General features: G+C 49.0%; 2 protein-coding genes across 3 annotated transcripts; both read right to left on the bottom strand.

Annotated features, from left to right (window-relative positions):
- Positions 1–11001: 11001 nt before the first annotated feature.
- LOC133885300 (uncharacterized) lies at positions 11002–13120 on the bottom strand. 2 transcript variants are annotated; one of them, XM_062324991.1, is made up of 2 exons: positions 12346–13120; positions 11002–11141 (listed from the first exon to the last, which is right to left on the bottom strand). In XM_062324991.1, exons 1-2 carry the CDS (start codon positions 13081–13083, stop codon positions 11100–11102), a joined length of 780 nt encoding a protein of 259 aa, XP_062180975.1. In that variant the 5' UTR covers positions 13084–13120; the 3' UTR covers positions 11002–11099. The 2 variants fall into 2 exon arrangements, with proteins under 2 accessions (XP_062180975.1, XP_062180974.1); XM_062324990.1 differs by lacking the exon at positions 11002–11141 and having other exon boundaries at positions 12171–13120.
- A 342-nt stretch (positions 13121–13462) lies between these two features.
- Positions 13463–15523, bottom strand: LOC133885299 (scarecrow-like protein 32). Its single transcript, XM_062324989.1, has one exon. The coding sequence runs from the start codon at positions 14977–14979 to the stop codon at positions 13717–13719; it is 1263 nt and encodes a 420-aa protein (XP_062180973.1). The 5' UTR covers positions 14980–15523; the 3' UTR covers positions 13463–13716.
- Positions 15524–17298: the final 1775 nt, after the last annotated feature.

Here is a 17298-nt window from a genome sequence, read left to right as displayed (position 1 = left end):
ACCAGGATCAGTAGCATCATCGATCTGTACTGTTTTCTCTCTAGTTCCTTCTTGTTAGAGTTCTACTTCCCACCTTCATTTTAGATTGCAAAGTAGACACACAATTACACAAACATCACCACCAAGCATTATACAGTATACACACACCCGAGAGTGCGCCGCCTACACCAAACCATGTGCGTATAACTGGGTGCCCAGATAAACATGCAAACTCACGGTTGTTCCAGCTTGACGTAGCCTACATGTGCACGGAGTTGAGCACCATGATTTATACACGTAGTGGGATCATATTCACACGGCTCAGCTTCATGCTTCTCACGATCTTGTTACTTCTTCTGTGTTTATGATGAATTACACCAATATGCTGTGATGTTGAGGGGAAATTATGTGCAGGAAAGGAGTGCTCAAGACCGATCGGCAGCACCGGCCGGCGTCCTTGGTTGTTGCTAGTCGTTCGTTCACTTGCATGCATGTGAAGCACCACATAAACATGCATGCCAAAAAGCGACACGTCGCCATGTCGCCGCGTATGGCGAGTGGCCGGCGGTTACGAAAAGGGACAAGAAAAGGAGCAGATTCCTGACAGAAACAGCAGGTGTGATGACTAAGCTCTGCTCGAGTGAATCGATCCATTCCATGGCCGGGGCCAGTCCAGTCGACTCCATTGCATCACAGTCGCAGGCTCGCAGCACAAAAGAGAAGCTCTAGTACATGCATGTCCGTCTTTTCAACACAGCTACGACTGGAAAGAGAGGCCTAGCTCTAGCTCAGGTCAGCCTCGGCCTGAACTGCCGGACAAGAGAAAGGACCTAGCTAGGAGGAGAGGAGGCATCTCTCAAGGGCGTTGCACGATGCTGAATGCTGATCGATGCAAGGAGGCAAAGGCCTGGAGCTTTTCTTGGGGAAGGGCTCCGACATGATTGTTCCGTTTGCCGTTGTTGTAGCCAACAATATCTTTCTTGATTATGCTTCCTCCAGCTGGTATTGTTACTCGATTCACCTCTCTTTCGGTTTTTGGGTATGCCCGTGCTCTGTATGGGATTGGGGCTGGGCCTGGGCCTGGGTGGTGTCGAGGCAAGCTTTCCGGAGGTGCGTGGCTGGCGATAGGAGGGGACTGGCTGCTTTGGCGCTGTAGCAGTGAGCCTGCAGGATCGAGACTCAGTCAAGAGCATGGAGAACTACAGAAGATCGACGGAGAACAGTAAGTTACTTGCTCTTCTTCACCTGCCGGGGAACGAAGCCAGCTGCCGGGCACTCATGCATGCACACGTGTAGGAGGGGAACAAGAGGGGTCATCCTCCTCCGGACCCTGATCAAAGCTGCAGGGGTGGTGGGGAGAAAGGGTGTCGTTAGGTAGCGCATGCCCCTCCCGTTTGTCGCCAGCAGGGTCGAGGCCCTTGCACGCTTCATCGTCCATTGCACTCCCCATCTCCGTTTCCGTTTAGCAACAGTAATGGTGCAGCATCATTCATCGCCTACAGGGTACACCGGAACAGTATACCCGACACATTCCTCGTGCCCTGATGACACATCCTACTATGCATTATACAGTACTTGCTTAGCGATGAGATCATGCAATGGCATTCCAGTATACACAGATAGATTTGCTGTGCACGGATACCTGCTGCCAAAAGCTAGCCGGTGAACCCCTGGAACAAGGGAGCTAGCAATCGAGCGACTGCGATGGCGACACGTGCCGGAGGACATTCCGATCCCGCCAGGGATCCCGGGCCTCCGTTCGATTGCGACAGCGCTAGACTGGCCCGGCGGCTACGGAACAGATCAGTGAACAACGCAATCTGCACGCGCTTCGGTGAGAGTGTGATGCGTGCCGGCTCATCGAGCGTTTCCTGAAGCTGACGGGTGCACGGTCGGAAACCTGCACTGCTGCACACACAGCGACCGTGTCGTTTAGCTTTGCTGATTTCTGCAGCTAGGATTGTAGCGCATGTTCATCGTGTTGGCATTTCGAGTCACACAGAGGAAGTTCCTGTTAACAGCAGGAAAGTAGATGGAAGGAAGCAGAGGGGGAATTGAGGATTTTAGAGGAAGAACAGGAGGATTAGGTGAAGAACAGATGTAGGATTATAGGTTTAGCAGCAAGAGCTATTTTGTTATCACTTGGTTTCTTCCGTTTTCCCTCTCAGCGCTTATATTCCCGCACAGTACGGCTAGCCTCAGCCCACTCACAGCTAGCGCACCCACTCGGGTCTAGACACGCGAACACTTAGGCGCAGCTCTCGTCTAGCCCAGACTTCATCAGGTTCAGGTGTTGCACCATCTTCGCCAAGTTCAGCACTTGTCGAGCGTATCCTCTTCTCTTCACTTCCTCCGCCTATTGTTGACCCCGAAATAGCAACTCTGTGTGTGCTGATAGGTCCCTCTCGAAGAGAAACTGCTTGTCCACAAGCATGCGCATGATGGAATCACTGGCAGAGGGTGTCAATGTCTTCCTAAACCGCTAGCTCCTTTGGCATGTGTCGGAGGATTAACTCCTGTCGCAGGGATCCCGAGAGACCCCTTTTTAGATATTCGGCTGGGGGGATGATCCTGAATAAGTTCGTCGGAGAAATAAATGGAAGTGGAAATAAATGCAATGGCCGGTGGTGGGGGATGATCGACCTAGTGCAAAGGGAAGTAAATGCACCGGAGTTTAGACAGGTTCGGGCCGCACGGGGGCGTAATACCCTACTCCTATATGGATGCAATAACTGTCCTGAGGGAGGTCCCCTGAGGATGTATTTGGTTACAAGGATGTATTGTCTACTAAGAGCTTGAGGCTCCTTGTTCTAGCTCTGCTCAGGCTTGCTTACGATGTTTTCGTCTGAGTGTGGCACGGTCAACTGCTTGGGCTTGTCTCTTTTTTGATTGTTCTCTCCTCTGATGTTTCGATGTTTCGATCGTTTTTTTCGATTGTTTTCTTCTCTCTGTATGCCGATCCTTTTATGCACTCGCCGGCCGCGACATACCCGAACGGGAAGGAAGGGGCGCAAGTTCCAAGACGCCACGACTGAGAAAGGCGTCATCATTTCCTCTGGGCGAAGTGACAGGGGCGGCGCGCATCCGGTCACTCGTCACTGTGGACGCCCTGGCGACAGGCGCCGTTGAGAGGGCCCACCGAGCAGCCACAGAGGCACCCGGCGTGCTCGCCCTGTCTTGTTCCTCTGCCACGGTAGGGCGGCAGACGGAACGTCTTGGTCCTGGCAACGTTATCCCGAGATACACCGGATGATACGGGACGGGACCCGTGCAATTAATGGCCCCACGCCTCCCTGCCAAAGCATGGCAGGGACTGACCCTGCGGTGGGAGCAGTTGAGAATGTCAGACCGCGCACGCCCATTAAATGCGGCCTTGGACCTCTGACTGGTTGACACCTCATCGGCGGGCCCCTCGAGGGCCCTTCTGGGTCGTCGGGGCACTGAGTGCTCGGGGGTACTGTTCACCTCCCCGAGCACTCTCTCCCGAGCACTCTCGCACAAACCTTCGGGGAACCGAGTGCTCGGGGGCTGCCACGTGCAACCCCGAGCACTTTCCCCTGAGCACTTTTGCACTGACCCTTCGGGGAACCGAGTGCTCGGGGGCTGCCACGTGCAACCCCGAGCACTCTCTCCCGAGCACTTTCGCACTGACTCTCGGGGAACTGGGCGCTCAGGGGCTGCCGCACGCAGCCCCCCGAGCGCTTTCTTCCGGAACTTAGCTCTTCTGATTGTCGGGGGACTAGGGTGCTCGGGGGTGACCGGGCACCTCCCCGAGCACTTTCTTCCCAGTACTTGTACTCTGCGGGTCATTGGGAACTGGGATGCTCGGAGACCAGAGCCTGTGGCCCCGAGCACCTTCTCACAGAACTTAGATTTTCCTCATCCCGCAGGAGGGACCTCGCGGGATGGTGACGCGTGGCGGATGGCTGGCCTGGCCTTGGGACTCAGGGACCCCTGATTCCTGATACACCGACAGCATGCCTAACCAGCGGATCAGCGCTTGAGTGATTGTGGAACCCACGAGTGTCACAAGCCGCTTGTCCAACACCTGCAATGGAACCTGCAGAGCTGACTGATCATCAGGTAAAGAAGAAATGACAGTGTGATTGCGACCAACTGCCTTCTTGAGTTGAGAGGCATGAAAGATTGGGTGAACTGCTGCAGACTTCGGCAAGTCGAGCTTCTGGGCACCTGAACCCAATTTCTCCTAAATGCAGTAAGGACCATAAAACTTGAATGCAAGTTTGTGATTAGCTCTTGTTGCTATGGAGGATTGGACATAAGGCTACAATTTAAGAAAAACCATGTCGCCCACCTCAAACATGCGCTCTGATTTATGCTTGTCAGCTTGTGCTTTCACACGCTGTTGTGCGCGGTTCAGGTGTTGCCGCAGTAAGTGAGTCATCAATTCATGCTCTTGCAACCATTCTTGTACATCAGTGGAGGTGCGTACCTTTTCTGAATCAATGTCAAAGATCCGCGGAGAGTGCTTGTAAAGAACTTCAAATGGTGAGCGCCCCAGAAAAAATGACGGCACGTATTGTACCAAAACTCTGCAAGCGACAGCCAGGAACTCCATTTACCGGGATAGGTTTGTGCAAAGCATCGGAGGAAGGTTTCGAGGCTCTAATTCACACGCTCTATTTGTTCATCAATCTGCGGATGATAAGAAGTGCTCATGCGCAACTGTGTGCCTATTAGCCAAAATATTTCTTGCTAAAAAAATACTTGTGAACACTTTGTCGTGGTTAGAGATAATGGACGTTGGCATCTCGTGGAGTCTGTAAATGTTATCCAAGAACAACTTGACTACTTTGGTTGCGGTGAAAGGATGCAGAAGAGGCAAAAAGTGCACATACCGAAAGAATTTGTCCACCACCACGAGAATACAATTAGCTGATCATGAGCGTGGAAGTCCTTCGATGAAATCCATCGATATCATGTGCCACGACAAGGTGGGAATGGGTAACAACTGGAGTAATACTGGGTAACTCGCACGATCTGGTTTTGCATGTTGGCAAATAGCATAAGAGGAGACAAATTGCTGAATTTGGGCTTTCATACCTTCCAAGAAGAATGGGCGTTGTTCTTGTATTGAATGATTCTCAGCTAAAGATGAAAATGACCGCTCTATTGTCAACTGACAATTCAGTAAGCAACTGACGAGCTTGTTCATCAGTCTCATAAGCTTTGATGACATCCTGAGAAACCAAGTTGAAATATGTCTTGGTTTATATGTTATGAGTGATTAACAAGGTTGTCGATTTAGTTTGTTAAGTTTCAGATTGCCTGGGATATGCGAAGGGTCTGCACATTTGTTCGGATAATTCGTATATTTGGAGTTAACTGGGATTTGCAGAGTGTCCGCGTATTTTTGCAGAGAGTCCGCACTTTTGCGGAGTTTGAATAGTATTTTCAACATTGATGATAGTGTTTCAGCTATGAACTTCTTCCTTGTATTGGAACTTTTTGGGAAGTGTTTTGAGTTGATTTGAGGTTTTAATTGAACATTTTGATTGTGGACTAACTGGAGTTAGAGTTAAAAATATGTATTTGCTTGTCTCATGATGTACAGGTGATGAATGTAACTTAGCGGTCGATGGTGGGTGATCGGGGCCAAGCGGGGTGCTTGGTGCCGGACGATCAAGGAGGTCGGACGAAGTCAGGGGTGATCCTAGTGATATACGTGGAGGTCAAGCAAAGTATGTATGATGGATGAAGATGGCGTGTTGACAAAGTCAAGTGAAGGGGATGCCAATGCAACTGACAATACGGCATGAGGGATCAAAAGCAGGAGAGACTTGTTAGCGGTCAGGATCAAGAGACGGAGGACACGTGTCAATATCGGAGTGCTTGTTTGAGGCGAAGCAAGTGGCGGCTAGTCACTTTTTGAGAAGCGTGCTAGGGTTTGACGATTTGGCCTTAAAACTGTGTGATGACTGGAGGGTCACGTGGCGATTTGGCCTTAAAACTGTGTGATGACTGGAGGGTCACGTGGCATCATCGCAAAGCTTGCGTCGAGGTGAAGCTAAGTCATGGAGAAGTCATGGCTATTTGATGGACGAAGTGAAAAATAAACCAAAATACCCTGGTGGTAGGTGGGAGAGCACTACCGGTGAAGGGTATTTTGGGAATAAGAAAATTTAAGAGCCAAGGAAGCTCCCAAGGGCTATAAATAGAGGGATAGGGTTGTGGGGGAACCTTGAGTCAGCCATTTGAGAGCCTAGAGTTAGGTTTTGGAAAAGAGGAAAGGGTAGGCTTAGTCTTAATAGGCTAGAGCTTTTGTGAGAGAAAAACTTATGTAGTCTGCTGAATAGAGGATTGTCATGTGTTTGAAAATGAAGTTTATTTTCTCACAAGTGATCTTGTTCATCTCCTTCTAGTCCTTGCTTTTGGTTTACTTGCCTTCGTGCAAGTTTTTCTAGTTTTCTGTTGATTTTCGTTTTTCTTTTGGGGCTGCGCATTTTACCCCTTTGCCAAGTTTTTCTTCTCATTGCTAGAGGTATAAACACTCACATACTCATGTACATGAGTAGGTCTTGAGTCCTCTTGCCTCTGTACAATCAACTTGGAGAGTTTTGTTGCATAGTGTCCATCTTATTGGATCTTTGGATTTCCTTTGCAAGTTTTAGCCTTTATGGGGGGATGAGTCATGGAATGGGTCACTGTGGAACCTAGTATTCAATTCCAACCATAAGACTCACTTTCCGATTGATGTTCTGCTGACACTCTGGACTCTCTGCTCATTTTTCCAGACTCTTTGAATTTTCTAGGTTGATTCAGAGTTTTTCGCTGCTTGTTTATTTTGCTCTCTGTTACGATTCTCTTGTAGAGGTGCGTTGGGTGATTGAATAGGAGAAGGCCATCAATTTCGAAAGAAATTTATTGAGACGCCTATTCACCATCTTCTAGTCGCCACTCTCGATCCTACACATCCTCCAACCATTGTGAGTTGCACATAGAAATGGAAAAGATGAATTCAGGTGGTTGACGGTGTCAAGAAAGAGCATCAACCGCTCGGTTGTCAGAACCCTTCATGTATACGATGCGAAAACGCATGTCTAAGAGCTTGGTGAAGACCTTTTGTTACCATGGAGTATTCAATTGTTGTTGAGATGGGACAAACTGTGCTGATATGTGAATATGGTGATTTCACCATTCTGCAAATATGAAAACCATATGTCCACTACAATGAGAACAACTAAATACTCATTCTCATACGTTGAAAGGCCACGCGTGCGAGCTCCCAAAGCCTGGCTAACAAACGCAATTGGGTGACCCTCCTGTAACAGCACTGCCTCGACCCTAATGTCACATGCATCTATCTATGCCGAATGGCTTAGCGAAATTGAGAATTGCCAGCACATGTGCAATACATAGGGTCTTCTTTAAAACCTAGAAAGTTGTCTGATGGGTAGTGGTCCAGACAAATGGTGTATGTTTCTTGAGAAGATCCGAGAGAGGCCTGCTGATAATGCCCCTGTAGTAACCTGATAATCTCAGAAAATTTCTCAATTCTTTCATAGTGGAAGGCTCGGGCCAAGTCTGAATTGCTTCAATCATGGAGTCATATGTAGCTACACCTTGCTTGCTGATAACATGGCCTAGGTACTTGATCTTTTGCTGAGCAAAGGCACACTTGCCCATTTTGATTTGCCACTGATCGTTCTGAAGTAGCTTCAGAACTTGGTCCATATGCTTTAGGTGGGAACTTCAAGTAGGATTGTACACCAAGATATCATCAAAGAAGATCAGGACACATTTGCGGAGCAAGGGTGCTAGTGTAACATTCATAGCTATGGGAAAAGTAGTTGGTGTTCCAGAGAGGCCAAAAGCCATTACCTTGAACTCAAAATGTCTGTGATGTATTTGAAACATTGTTTTGTGCTCTTCCCCGTGTGCCTGTGATGCATTTGAAACATTGTTTTGTGCTCTTCCCCGTGTGCTAGCCTTATCTGGTGGTAACCTACGTGTAGATCGAGGTTAGAGAACCAGCACATGCCCGAGAGTTCATCCAAGAGCTCGTCAATAACCGGAACTGGGTACTTGGACTTCACAGTGAGAGCATTAAGATGGCGATAATCGACGCAAAACCTCCAGGTGCTATCTTTTTTCTTCACGAGGATCACTGATGAAGAGAAGGCAATGTTGTTGGGCCTTATGACTCCATTGTCGATCATCTCAATAATCCGCTTCTCAATTTCAGATTTCAGTGCAGGGGCATAGCGATATGGTCTTACATTAACTGGACGTGCTCCTTCAATCAATGGGATACGATGGTCACACGCCCCGGAGGGAGATAGACCTTTTTGCTTCAGTAAACACTAAAGAATACTTGGATATGAGTGCTTGGATTTTTGCAGGTAGTGCCTGAGTCAAAGTCTGGTCTGAATCTGACAATAGATGGATGCTGCACACCTAGACAATTGTGCATGCTGGAATTTCTTCGTAGAAACCTTGGAGAGATGTGAGTGTTTCTGTAAGGTATATGCATCTTCTTCAGATTCCAATCCACCTTGATGGGATTGTGTGTCTCTAACCAGTCCATCCCCATAATGAAGTCATAGGCTTGCAATGGAAAAACCTTGTGTGTTGACTGGAATGCATATCCTTCAAGGAACCACTTGGTTTGAACTAGCTCTTGGTCACTAAGGAGAGTATGATCATTGGCCACTTGCACTTTTATGGGATTTTCCATCTTTGTGATGCCTTGCAATATGTCGGCTATGTGCTGACTTACGAAAGAGTGCGAACTGCCGGAATCCACAAGTATTGGTAGCGCCACATTTTGAATATTGCTGGACAGCTTCAAAGTTCTGGGTGAAGTGGTGCCAACGATAGCATCTCACGATATGGACACCAGGGTACCTTCCACTGGCTCATCCATCTCGAGATTGTCACTTGAATCTTCATAATTGAACAACCCCCAAACCTCTTTAATGGCGTGAAGAGGTATTATGGCAGCACACCGGTGATCCTTGCTCCATTTCTCCGCGCACCTTTGACACAGGCCTCGAGCCCTTCGATAGGTATGCATAGCTGTGAGCTTCTCTTCCAGGGTCTAGGCTCGGGTTGCATCCAGATTGCACTGGTCTTGTACTTGCACAGGACCATCGAACCTGACCATCTTTGACGGTGGAGGTGGCAGTGGTTGAGGCCCCCTTGAGATTATCTTGGTGAAATATGGCGCGTCATGCTTCCTGAATTCTTGACGTTTGCCACCTTCGGCCATCTCCTCCTGCAACAATGCTAGCGTACAAGCAGAATCCAAGTCCAAGGGACGTTGAATAGCAACTAAAAATTTATATCATCCCGCAAACCATCTAGGAATCGCATGGTGTAGTATTGAGGATCAGTCGCATCCTGATATGCATCTAATTGGTCCACTAATTGGGAGAATTTCTCCACGTAATTTGTGACTAAACTCGATTGCTTGATGTGGAATAGCTGACGGATCAAGGACTCATGCTGATCACGACCGAAACGATCTCTAATCATGTGACACAAGTCCCCCCAACTCGTGTGCATAAGGTGGCGTTCTGTAGATTGCAGGCACCGCGCGACCGGACCAACAAAATACATTGTGGCTACTTCGATCCACATCACTAGGTCTACGAAGTACATATCAATGTAGCTCTCACACCACAATTGCCACAATTTGGGGCTCTCCATCAAACTTCGAAAAATGCATCTTAGATAATTTTCCCCCATTCCCATATCTCTCACTACCCATGACACTACTGCGATTCCTATGAGATGACTAGAAATTCGACGCTACATGGCAGGGGGTTGGTGATTCACGGTTACCTCTAACCAGGAGGTGAATCAGGGCATGATCGACCCAAACTCATTCTCCTAGGGAAGGTGTTCAACGCAGTGCCCCACTAGGCCATCGGTGTTGATTCCAGCAGGTGGGCGTGTGGGCGCCGATCCGGGACTCACAAGCAGACCAAGTGAGCTCGTGGACTGCTGCAACACCATCCTCTCCCAGTGTTTGTTGAGCTTGCCGAGTTTGGTCTTGATGTCGTTGATGGTGGACTCGATTTGCGATCACCACGCCATGATCGTCGTTGTCGCTGCCGTTAGCATCTCCACGCGCTTGTCCTTCTTCTGGTCTTGCTCCACGAATCTCTTCTCCCACTTGAGATCAAACTCGGCGAAGCGCTTGTTCATTTCGTCGATGATCGCTTTGGTGTTAATCTCCATTGCTCCCAACTTGCGCCAGAAACGGGTAAAGTGGTCATGGTGACTCTCCAGGATCGTGCTCTGATACCATTGTTAATGGCAGGGAAGTAGATGGAAGGAAGCAGAGGGGAATTGAGGATTTTATGTGAAGAACATATGTTGGATTAGAGGTTTAGCAGCAAGAGTTATTTTGTTATCACTTGGTTTCTTCCGTTTCTCTCTCAATGCTTATATTCTCGCGCAGTACAGCTGGCCTCGGCCCACTCACAGCTAGTGCACCCACTTGGGTCGAGACACGTGAACACTTGGGCGCAGCTCTCGTCGAGCTCGGACTTTGTCAGGTTCAGCACTTCCCGCGTCATGTTCAGGTGCCGCGCCATCTTTGTCAGGTTCAGCACTTGCCGAATGTCTCCTCTTCTCCTCAGTTCCTCCGCCTGTTACCGACCCCCGAATAGCGTCTCCGGGTGTGTTGACAATTTCTTGATCGTGCTTGTGTAGTAAAAGAAAGTCATTTCTGAACCTTCTCAAAGTCTAAATATATCTAGGTCTTGTTTGGAGAGTGGCCTTTGGATTACCGTACTTTTTCTTCGGACAAAATTCATGCATTCCAAATGGACCATATCGCATAGTACGGATTTGTGATCGAACGACTTGCACTACGAAGCAGATCTTTCAATACTTTAATCTAGGGGCGACTATTCAAGTGAGCAGATTTTTCCATTTCTGTTTCCTGCTTCGTGTAAATTGCATTATGACAAGCATAAGGTCTAAGGTCTTATAATTGATGACTAGGTGTGGGCCTGCCTGCCGGTTGAGCAACTCTGTGCATCCGGATGAGATGTGCAGCAAGTTGCCGGGTTATAGCCTATTGGCGCAAGCAAAGTCGCCGGGCCTTGAGATGTCGCCCATCAGGCTAGGCCGGCAAGAATAAACATTCACCCCAGTTTGTCAATGGTGAATAGTTTACCTGAAACGACCTGAAATGATTGTAGATAGTGTCACAGAGGAGGCCAATCATTCTACCGTTGCACACATATCTTCAAGGCTAACAGCAGCAGATGAGGACAAACTGTGTTCTATGTCATTGGAAATGTGGAGAGGGTTCGTTTGGACAGACAGATTTGGTTGCATCAGGAACAAGTCAATCATCATCTCAATTCACTCCAATATCCCAGAAGATTGCAAGAAAATATGGCATACATGACATTGCAAACGCTTTGTCAGTAACCGAATCTAGATGACACTTCTAGTTGTCTATCTGTACTCTTAGTGCGATAAATTGGCTTGCTAACAAAGTAGCAATTGAGTCAGTTACCAAAGAACTACATTCTTATTTCCTAAGAGAAAATTGACTGCATCCATAAATTGGTTAACCATCCAATTATGTTGAAGTTTATGCCTAATGAACAGGCAGCTGCTTACACTATGGGCTATGGCGTTTGGCATAAGATCCTACAATACATGTTATGCAACTCCTGTTTTAAACTGGAGCTTTATAGTTCTCATATATGAAAATTTCTCTCCCATGAAATGTAGCATCTGAATATAAAAATGTGATCCAGTTATGTTTAACCAACTGCAGTGAACTTGTTGAGTGTCATTAGATAACTAGTCCCTATCATCTGTCAATCAGCCATTTTAGCCAGGAACTCATCTAACAGGTTAAAGCTACAGATTTTAGTTCCCCACTCAGAAAGCATATACAAGGCCCAAAATCTGGGAAGCATCACTTTGGTGTGGAGTTGATATATGTCAATCCTAATACCCAGGGGTGCATTGCATTTGCACAGCTAGAAATATTTAGCAGAACTGCAGAAGGATCATGGAGGGCTTTCAAGCTGTCCAGTCACTGAGAGTCTGGGGGACCACTCTGCTGTGCTTCACAAAGTAGAAATTTCAGCACAATAGTGTTCATAAAAGTAATTTTGGAGCGAAGAGTTAGCAGCAGCACAACGGAAAGATCAAGAGACACAATGGATGGCTGCAAAGCGATTGGCCAAAGCAGCTGACGATAAACAATTTTACATTTTTCTTCGCCATCATCTATAATTTCTATTCACAAATGTTTAGCTCCCTAAAACTGATGAACATTACAGTACATGACAACACATGACATGAATGATAGATGAATCAATGTGGGTTTGAAGTGGTGCTATTACTCTGCAAGATCAGCATCCTAACCTGGGAGCCATCCAAGGTGATATCCTTCACATCCACCACGCGCGACCTCTTGAAGAGCGCGGCGACGGCGGCAGGGTCGATATCCCGGTCGACGGTGAGCGCGATGCCTCCGCCGAGGCGTACGGCCCGCTCGGCCTCGGCGGCTACGAGCGACGGGAAGAGCACGCCGGAGATCGCCGAGGAGTCATCGGAAAAGACGAGGTCGAAGGTGCCGCCGAAGAACGGGAGGCGATGGGGATCGGCGCGGCGGACGAGCGGCGGGAAGTCGACAAGGTCGATCCCGGTGACGTCCCCGACCCCCTCGGCGCGGAGCGCGTCGACGGCGTGGCCGGCGCCCGCGGCGAGGCAGAGGACGCGGGAGGGGGCGTCGAGGAGGCGGAGGGTACGGAGCGCGGGGAATGCGGACGAGGCGAGGGCGGCGGTGCGGCGCCTCCAGCGCGGGGAGGCGCGGAGCTTGGAGAGGCGGCGGTCGGGCGGGACCACACGGCGGGAGGCGGCATCGCAGGAGTTGCGGGGGAAGGGGGCGAGCGAGAGGGTGAGCGCGAGGGGGTGGGGGGCGGCAGAGCAGAAGGTGGAGGCGTGGCGCAAGAGGTATACGAGGGAGAACGTGGTGACGGCGGCCAGGGCGATGGAGACGCGCGTGACCAGCCGCTGCGTGCGCCGGTCCATCGCCGGCGGCGACCGCGCGGTGAAGGAGGCTGTGGGTGAATCGCGGGCAGGAGATTGGATCATGCTCATTACGGGCTGATCGGAGTTGGGTTTAGGGAATATTTAGCAGGCAAAATTTTGGGCCCAAAGTAACTTTGGGCCTTGTGCTTAACATACTTTCAGGCCCACCTCAAGCCCATATCGAAGTTTCTTTCTTTGTTTTTGAGCTCAAAAGAGTTTCTTTCAGACCGAAAATGACCATGTTTTTTTTCCATAAAAGAATATTTATTAACTTTTATCATCATAATAAGGAGATACAACCATATAAGAGTTCGCTCTCTGTTTCTACATGACCAACAATGCACACAGCCCAAAAGACAAAAAAAAAAAAAAAAACCAAACAACCCGAAATATCCGCAAATCATCGGGAAGACTCGAAACACACTACATTAATGTGGAGAACTCAAGATTCGAAGCCGAGAACTCCATCGCTTGATCGTAAATGTTACATGAAAATATGAGATCTTCATTTCACCTTAGTCCTAATCGATTCTTTCACCGTGATCATGGACGAACGAAAATGACTAAACTTCTGACGACTGTTTCTATGTTACATCCGTTTATTTTGATCCTTGTTGAGCTAATAAGCAATCTAACCTACTTTCTTGCCATGGTGGTATGCATCTTAACACCAGTTTTGATCGCTAATGGAGATGCCTATACTTAGTTCGGCGCCCAGGCGCTCGTGTACACGGCGCCATGGCCCTTCCAGGTGAGCACCAGCATGTCCTCCTCCCGCTTCACGCCCCACCCAGTGGCGTGCTCGCTCAGCAGGCGCCTCACCTCGGCCGCCTCCTCCTCGTCGAAGCCGACGCCGGCGAACCCGTTCTGCCGCATCCGCTCGGCGAGCCTGGCGCCGGACTCGGACCGCTCCCCTCCGTCGGCGTCGGCGTCGGTCCCGACGACGCTCTCGATCTTCCGGCCCACGGCCGCCTCGTGCTCCAGCCACCGCGGGCTGTCCCTGGGCGCGGACGTGTCCAGCGCGTCGAACAGGATCCAGTGGAAGTTGAAGCAGCCGGCGATGCGGGACGCGAGGCTGGGCGAGTCCAGTTCGGCGTCCTCGTCGGTCACGGTGACTAGGCACGGGTTGAGCGCGTGGACGGTGTCCAGGAACGGGTCCCTCAAGCCTGGCGTGACGTGACGGAGCCAGTTCTGGCAGTTGACGACGAGCGCCTCGCCGTCCCGTAGCCCCAGCGACGGCGGGTCGGACAGGACGAACGCCAGGTCTTGGCACAGCGTCTGTTTCTTTGGAGACGACTTCGGGATCGTGCTCGTGCCCTTGACGACATTGAACTCTAGCTGCACGCCTTTGGACTTGGCGAAGTTGCCCAGCCGGAGGCCGAGCTCCTCGTCCGACACGCCGAGCAGGGGCGGCACGTCGGGGCGAGCGGACGGCACGGTGATGCGGAGCGTCGGCGGCCCCCCGGGCAGCTTGGACAGCATGTCGATGAGCGTCGGCCACTGCATGCAGTGCGTGACGCTGAGGTCGACGACGTGCACGGCGGCCCTGTCCGCCACCGCCCGGAGGATGGCGCCGTTGGAGGCCGTGAATCCGAACCGGTGCCACGGCGTGAGGTCGACGTACTCGGCGAGCTCCGTGACCGACATGGCCCGTTCCAGGGGCGCCCCGCTCGCGGGCAGCCTCACGACGGCAGCCTGGGCGCCGGCCGGGCCGCACAGCCGGCACGCGCGCGCGATCAGCGCGCGGAGCAGCCACGACGTGAGCCGCTGGTTGGGGTCCCCCTGCGAGGAGGCGATGTTGTTGAGCACCCACACGGCCTGCTGCGCCAGAGTCACGTCGTTGGACTCGAGCGCGGCGGCGCAGTGGAGGAGCAGCTGCTGGATACGCGGGCCGATGAGTGCGCCGGAGAAGCAGACGGAGCTGTGCGCCCTGAGGCCACCGCCGCTCCTCAGCTCCTGCTCCATGCACGGACTCCTCGTACGGACGTGCCAACGTGCTACAAAATTCGGATGCTGATGATCCAGCAGAGCCAAGCCAAATAGTTAGTGATGGCTAGGATCGCGACACTTGTCGGCCTAGCATTGGGCGGATGCGGATCATTTGAGCTCAAGTTTTGAGGTGTGGAAAGTAGCAATCCCTAGAAGGATTGGGCTGGTAGCTGCTAGACCAAATGGTATTAGCATGCCACTGCAACTGCAAAGGTGAATGAGAGTGAACTAGCAAGGTTTTGAGGTGTTTTGTAGGTAGTTTTGGTTTGCTTGTTGGAATGACTTGGGCCTAATTATAGGAGCTCTACCTCTGTGAAAGATCCTCTCTTCATCACCATGGGGGAGAAAATTGAATAGCAATTTGGACTCTTTCCATTGGGGAAAAGACAACGTGAATATCTTTCTTAACGCCCTTGTCTGATTGTGTCTGAATTCTTGTTGTACTAGTACAAACTTTGGAATGCTATAGATTCTGGTATATTTAGTTGGTTGCAAATTCTTTTCAACGGTATTAGTACTACTGTCTAGCTCGCTCCTCCATAAGCTAGGAATCAGTCTGAAAACACTCAGTGTCAAAGCAGCTAACAGAAGCCGAGCCATGAAATATCAAGTTCAGAGTTCAGGCGAGACAGCATTCTTTCAGCTAACTTTTTTGTTCAAACGATTCAGCTTAAAGGCACTACCGTGATATGTATTATGTCGTTAATTGCAGTGCCACCATTTTTAAACTAGAATAATTGACGCCGGTGAGAAGGCGACGGCGGAGCAGCCATAGCCGCCCGGTCTCTTTTGGCCGTCAGGGCACACGACGAAGAACTGTGAATAAACTTACCTCACTTTGTCATTCTCTGTACCCCATTTTCTATATCGGAGACGATCTTTCCTAGAACAAACAAGCAAGTAGGCCAATTTTAAAGGGAGTAAAATCCCCACGTACGGGCATCTCCGGGCTCTGGAGAAGAAACTTTTGTTCTTGTCACTCTGAGCCTGATTGAAACATAACGAGAAAATTCCCTCCGTGCCATCAAATAATAAGGCAATTCCTTTTGCACTATCCGAATGCCACAACTTCTAATTTATGGCTCGAGCCTTGTCACCCTTCACTACCGACAGCCACGCTTAAGACCGTTATTCTCTTCACCAAAAATAAATATGTCTTTTCTATAAATCAAATAAATGGTAGTAATAAGAAAGAAATGAAAATTAGAAATAGTAATATTCAAAGTTATTTCGTGAGATGGTATACAAGAGATTTCCTTATTATTCGACGGTATAGAACGAATTTTCTCAAATATAATTAGGGTGTGTCTGTCTGTCTCGCTGCCTTGTCGTATCTCTGTCCTTTAGCCTTTGATTTTGACTAACGATTGGTTGGGGAGGGAGCAAAAGGATATGAATTTTTTAGCTCCGGTGATGTGATCCACGTGTACTTTGATAAGAGTGAGAAATACCCTCCTTGTCATTTGTGGGTCAAGATCAGTCAAAGATACGTACCGTGCAGCAGCGAACTACTGATGTGCGTGGAAGGGACAAGGAATTCTGAAGAACACTTGTCCACATGTTGATCGCCTGAACTGTAATCGAGTACGATAAGTGCATTTCCGAAAGATGTTTGCTCTACAACAAATTACAAATCTTGATCAATAATTGAAGATGTTTGGCCAATGACTTCTCTGCAGAATATCCTGACGAACCGAAAGCGCCCAGCTTCCGTCAGAACTCATGGTCATGTGTTTAATCTAAACTATAAAAACCCGACTCGAAACAATCATACGTCCATAAAAAAGAAATCCACACAACAATTAGCATCTCGTATCGGTCAACAACTAACAAATCCAACAATCAAGATCTAAACTATAAAAACATGAGTTAAAATAATTATATGTCTACCAAATAAATATCAACGGAACAATCAGCACCTTCAGATATATCAATAACTAATAAATCCAACAACTAAAATTCATTTTATGATGTTTCATTAAAACAATAGCTGAGAATTAGTTATCATCAACTATTAGGAATCATATGTCCATTTAACAAGTGTCCACAAAACTATTTGAATCCTTAGATCTGAATCCATTAATCGAGATTATGTTATCCTTGCACCATCCCCTCGTTCGGTTGAAAAATCATTATTTTTTATTAATTTGCTTCCCATAATCATAGCCGCACATTTCCTTATAAGAAGACTCCACAATCAATGACTAAGATTACGTTATCCATCCACCCACGAATCACGCTCCTCACCCACGAATTATGGGATGTGATTTAATCTCCTTCCAAACAATGGCGATT

The sequence above is a fragment of the Phragmites australis genome, chromosome 11 (assembly GCF_958298935.1).
Source record: "Phragmites australis chromosome 11, lpPhrAust1.1, whole genome shotgun sequence".
Classification (NCBI taxonomy): Eukaryota; Viridiplantae; Streptophyta; class Magnoliopsida; order Poales; family Poaceae; genus Phragmites; species Phragmites australis.
The sequence above is the reverse complement of the archived record's forward strand: the minus strand, read 5'-3'. Positions and strand labels throughout refer to the sequence as shown.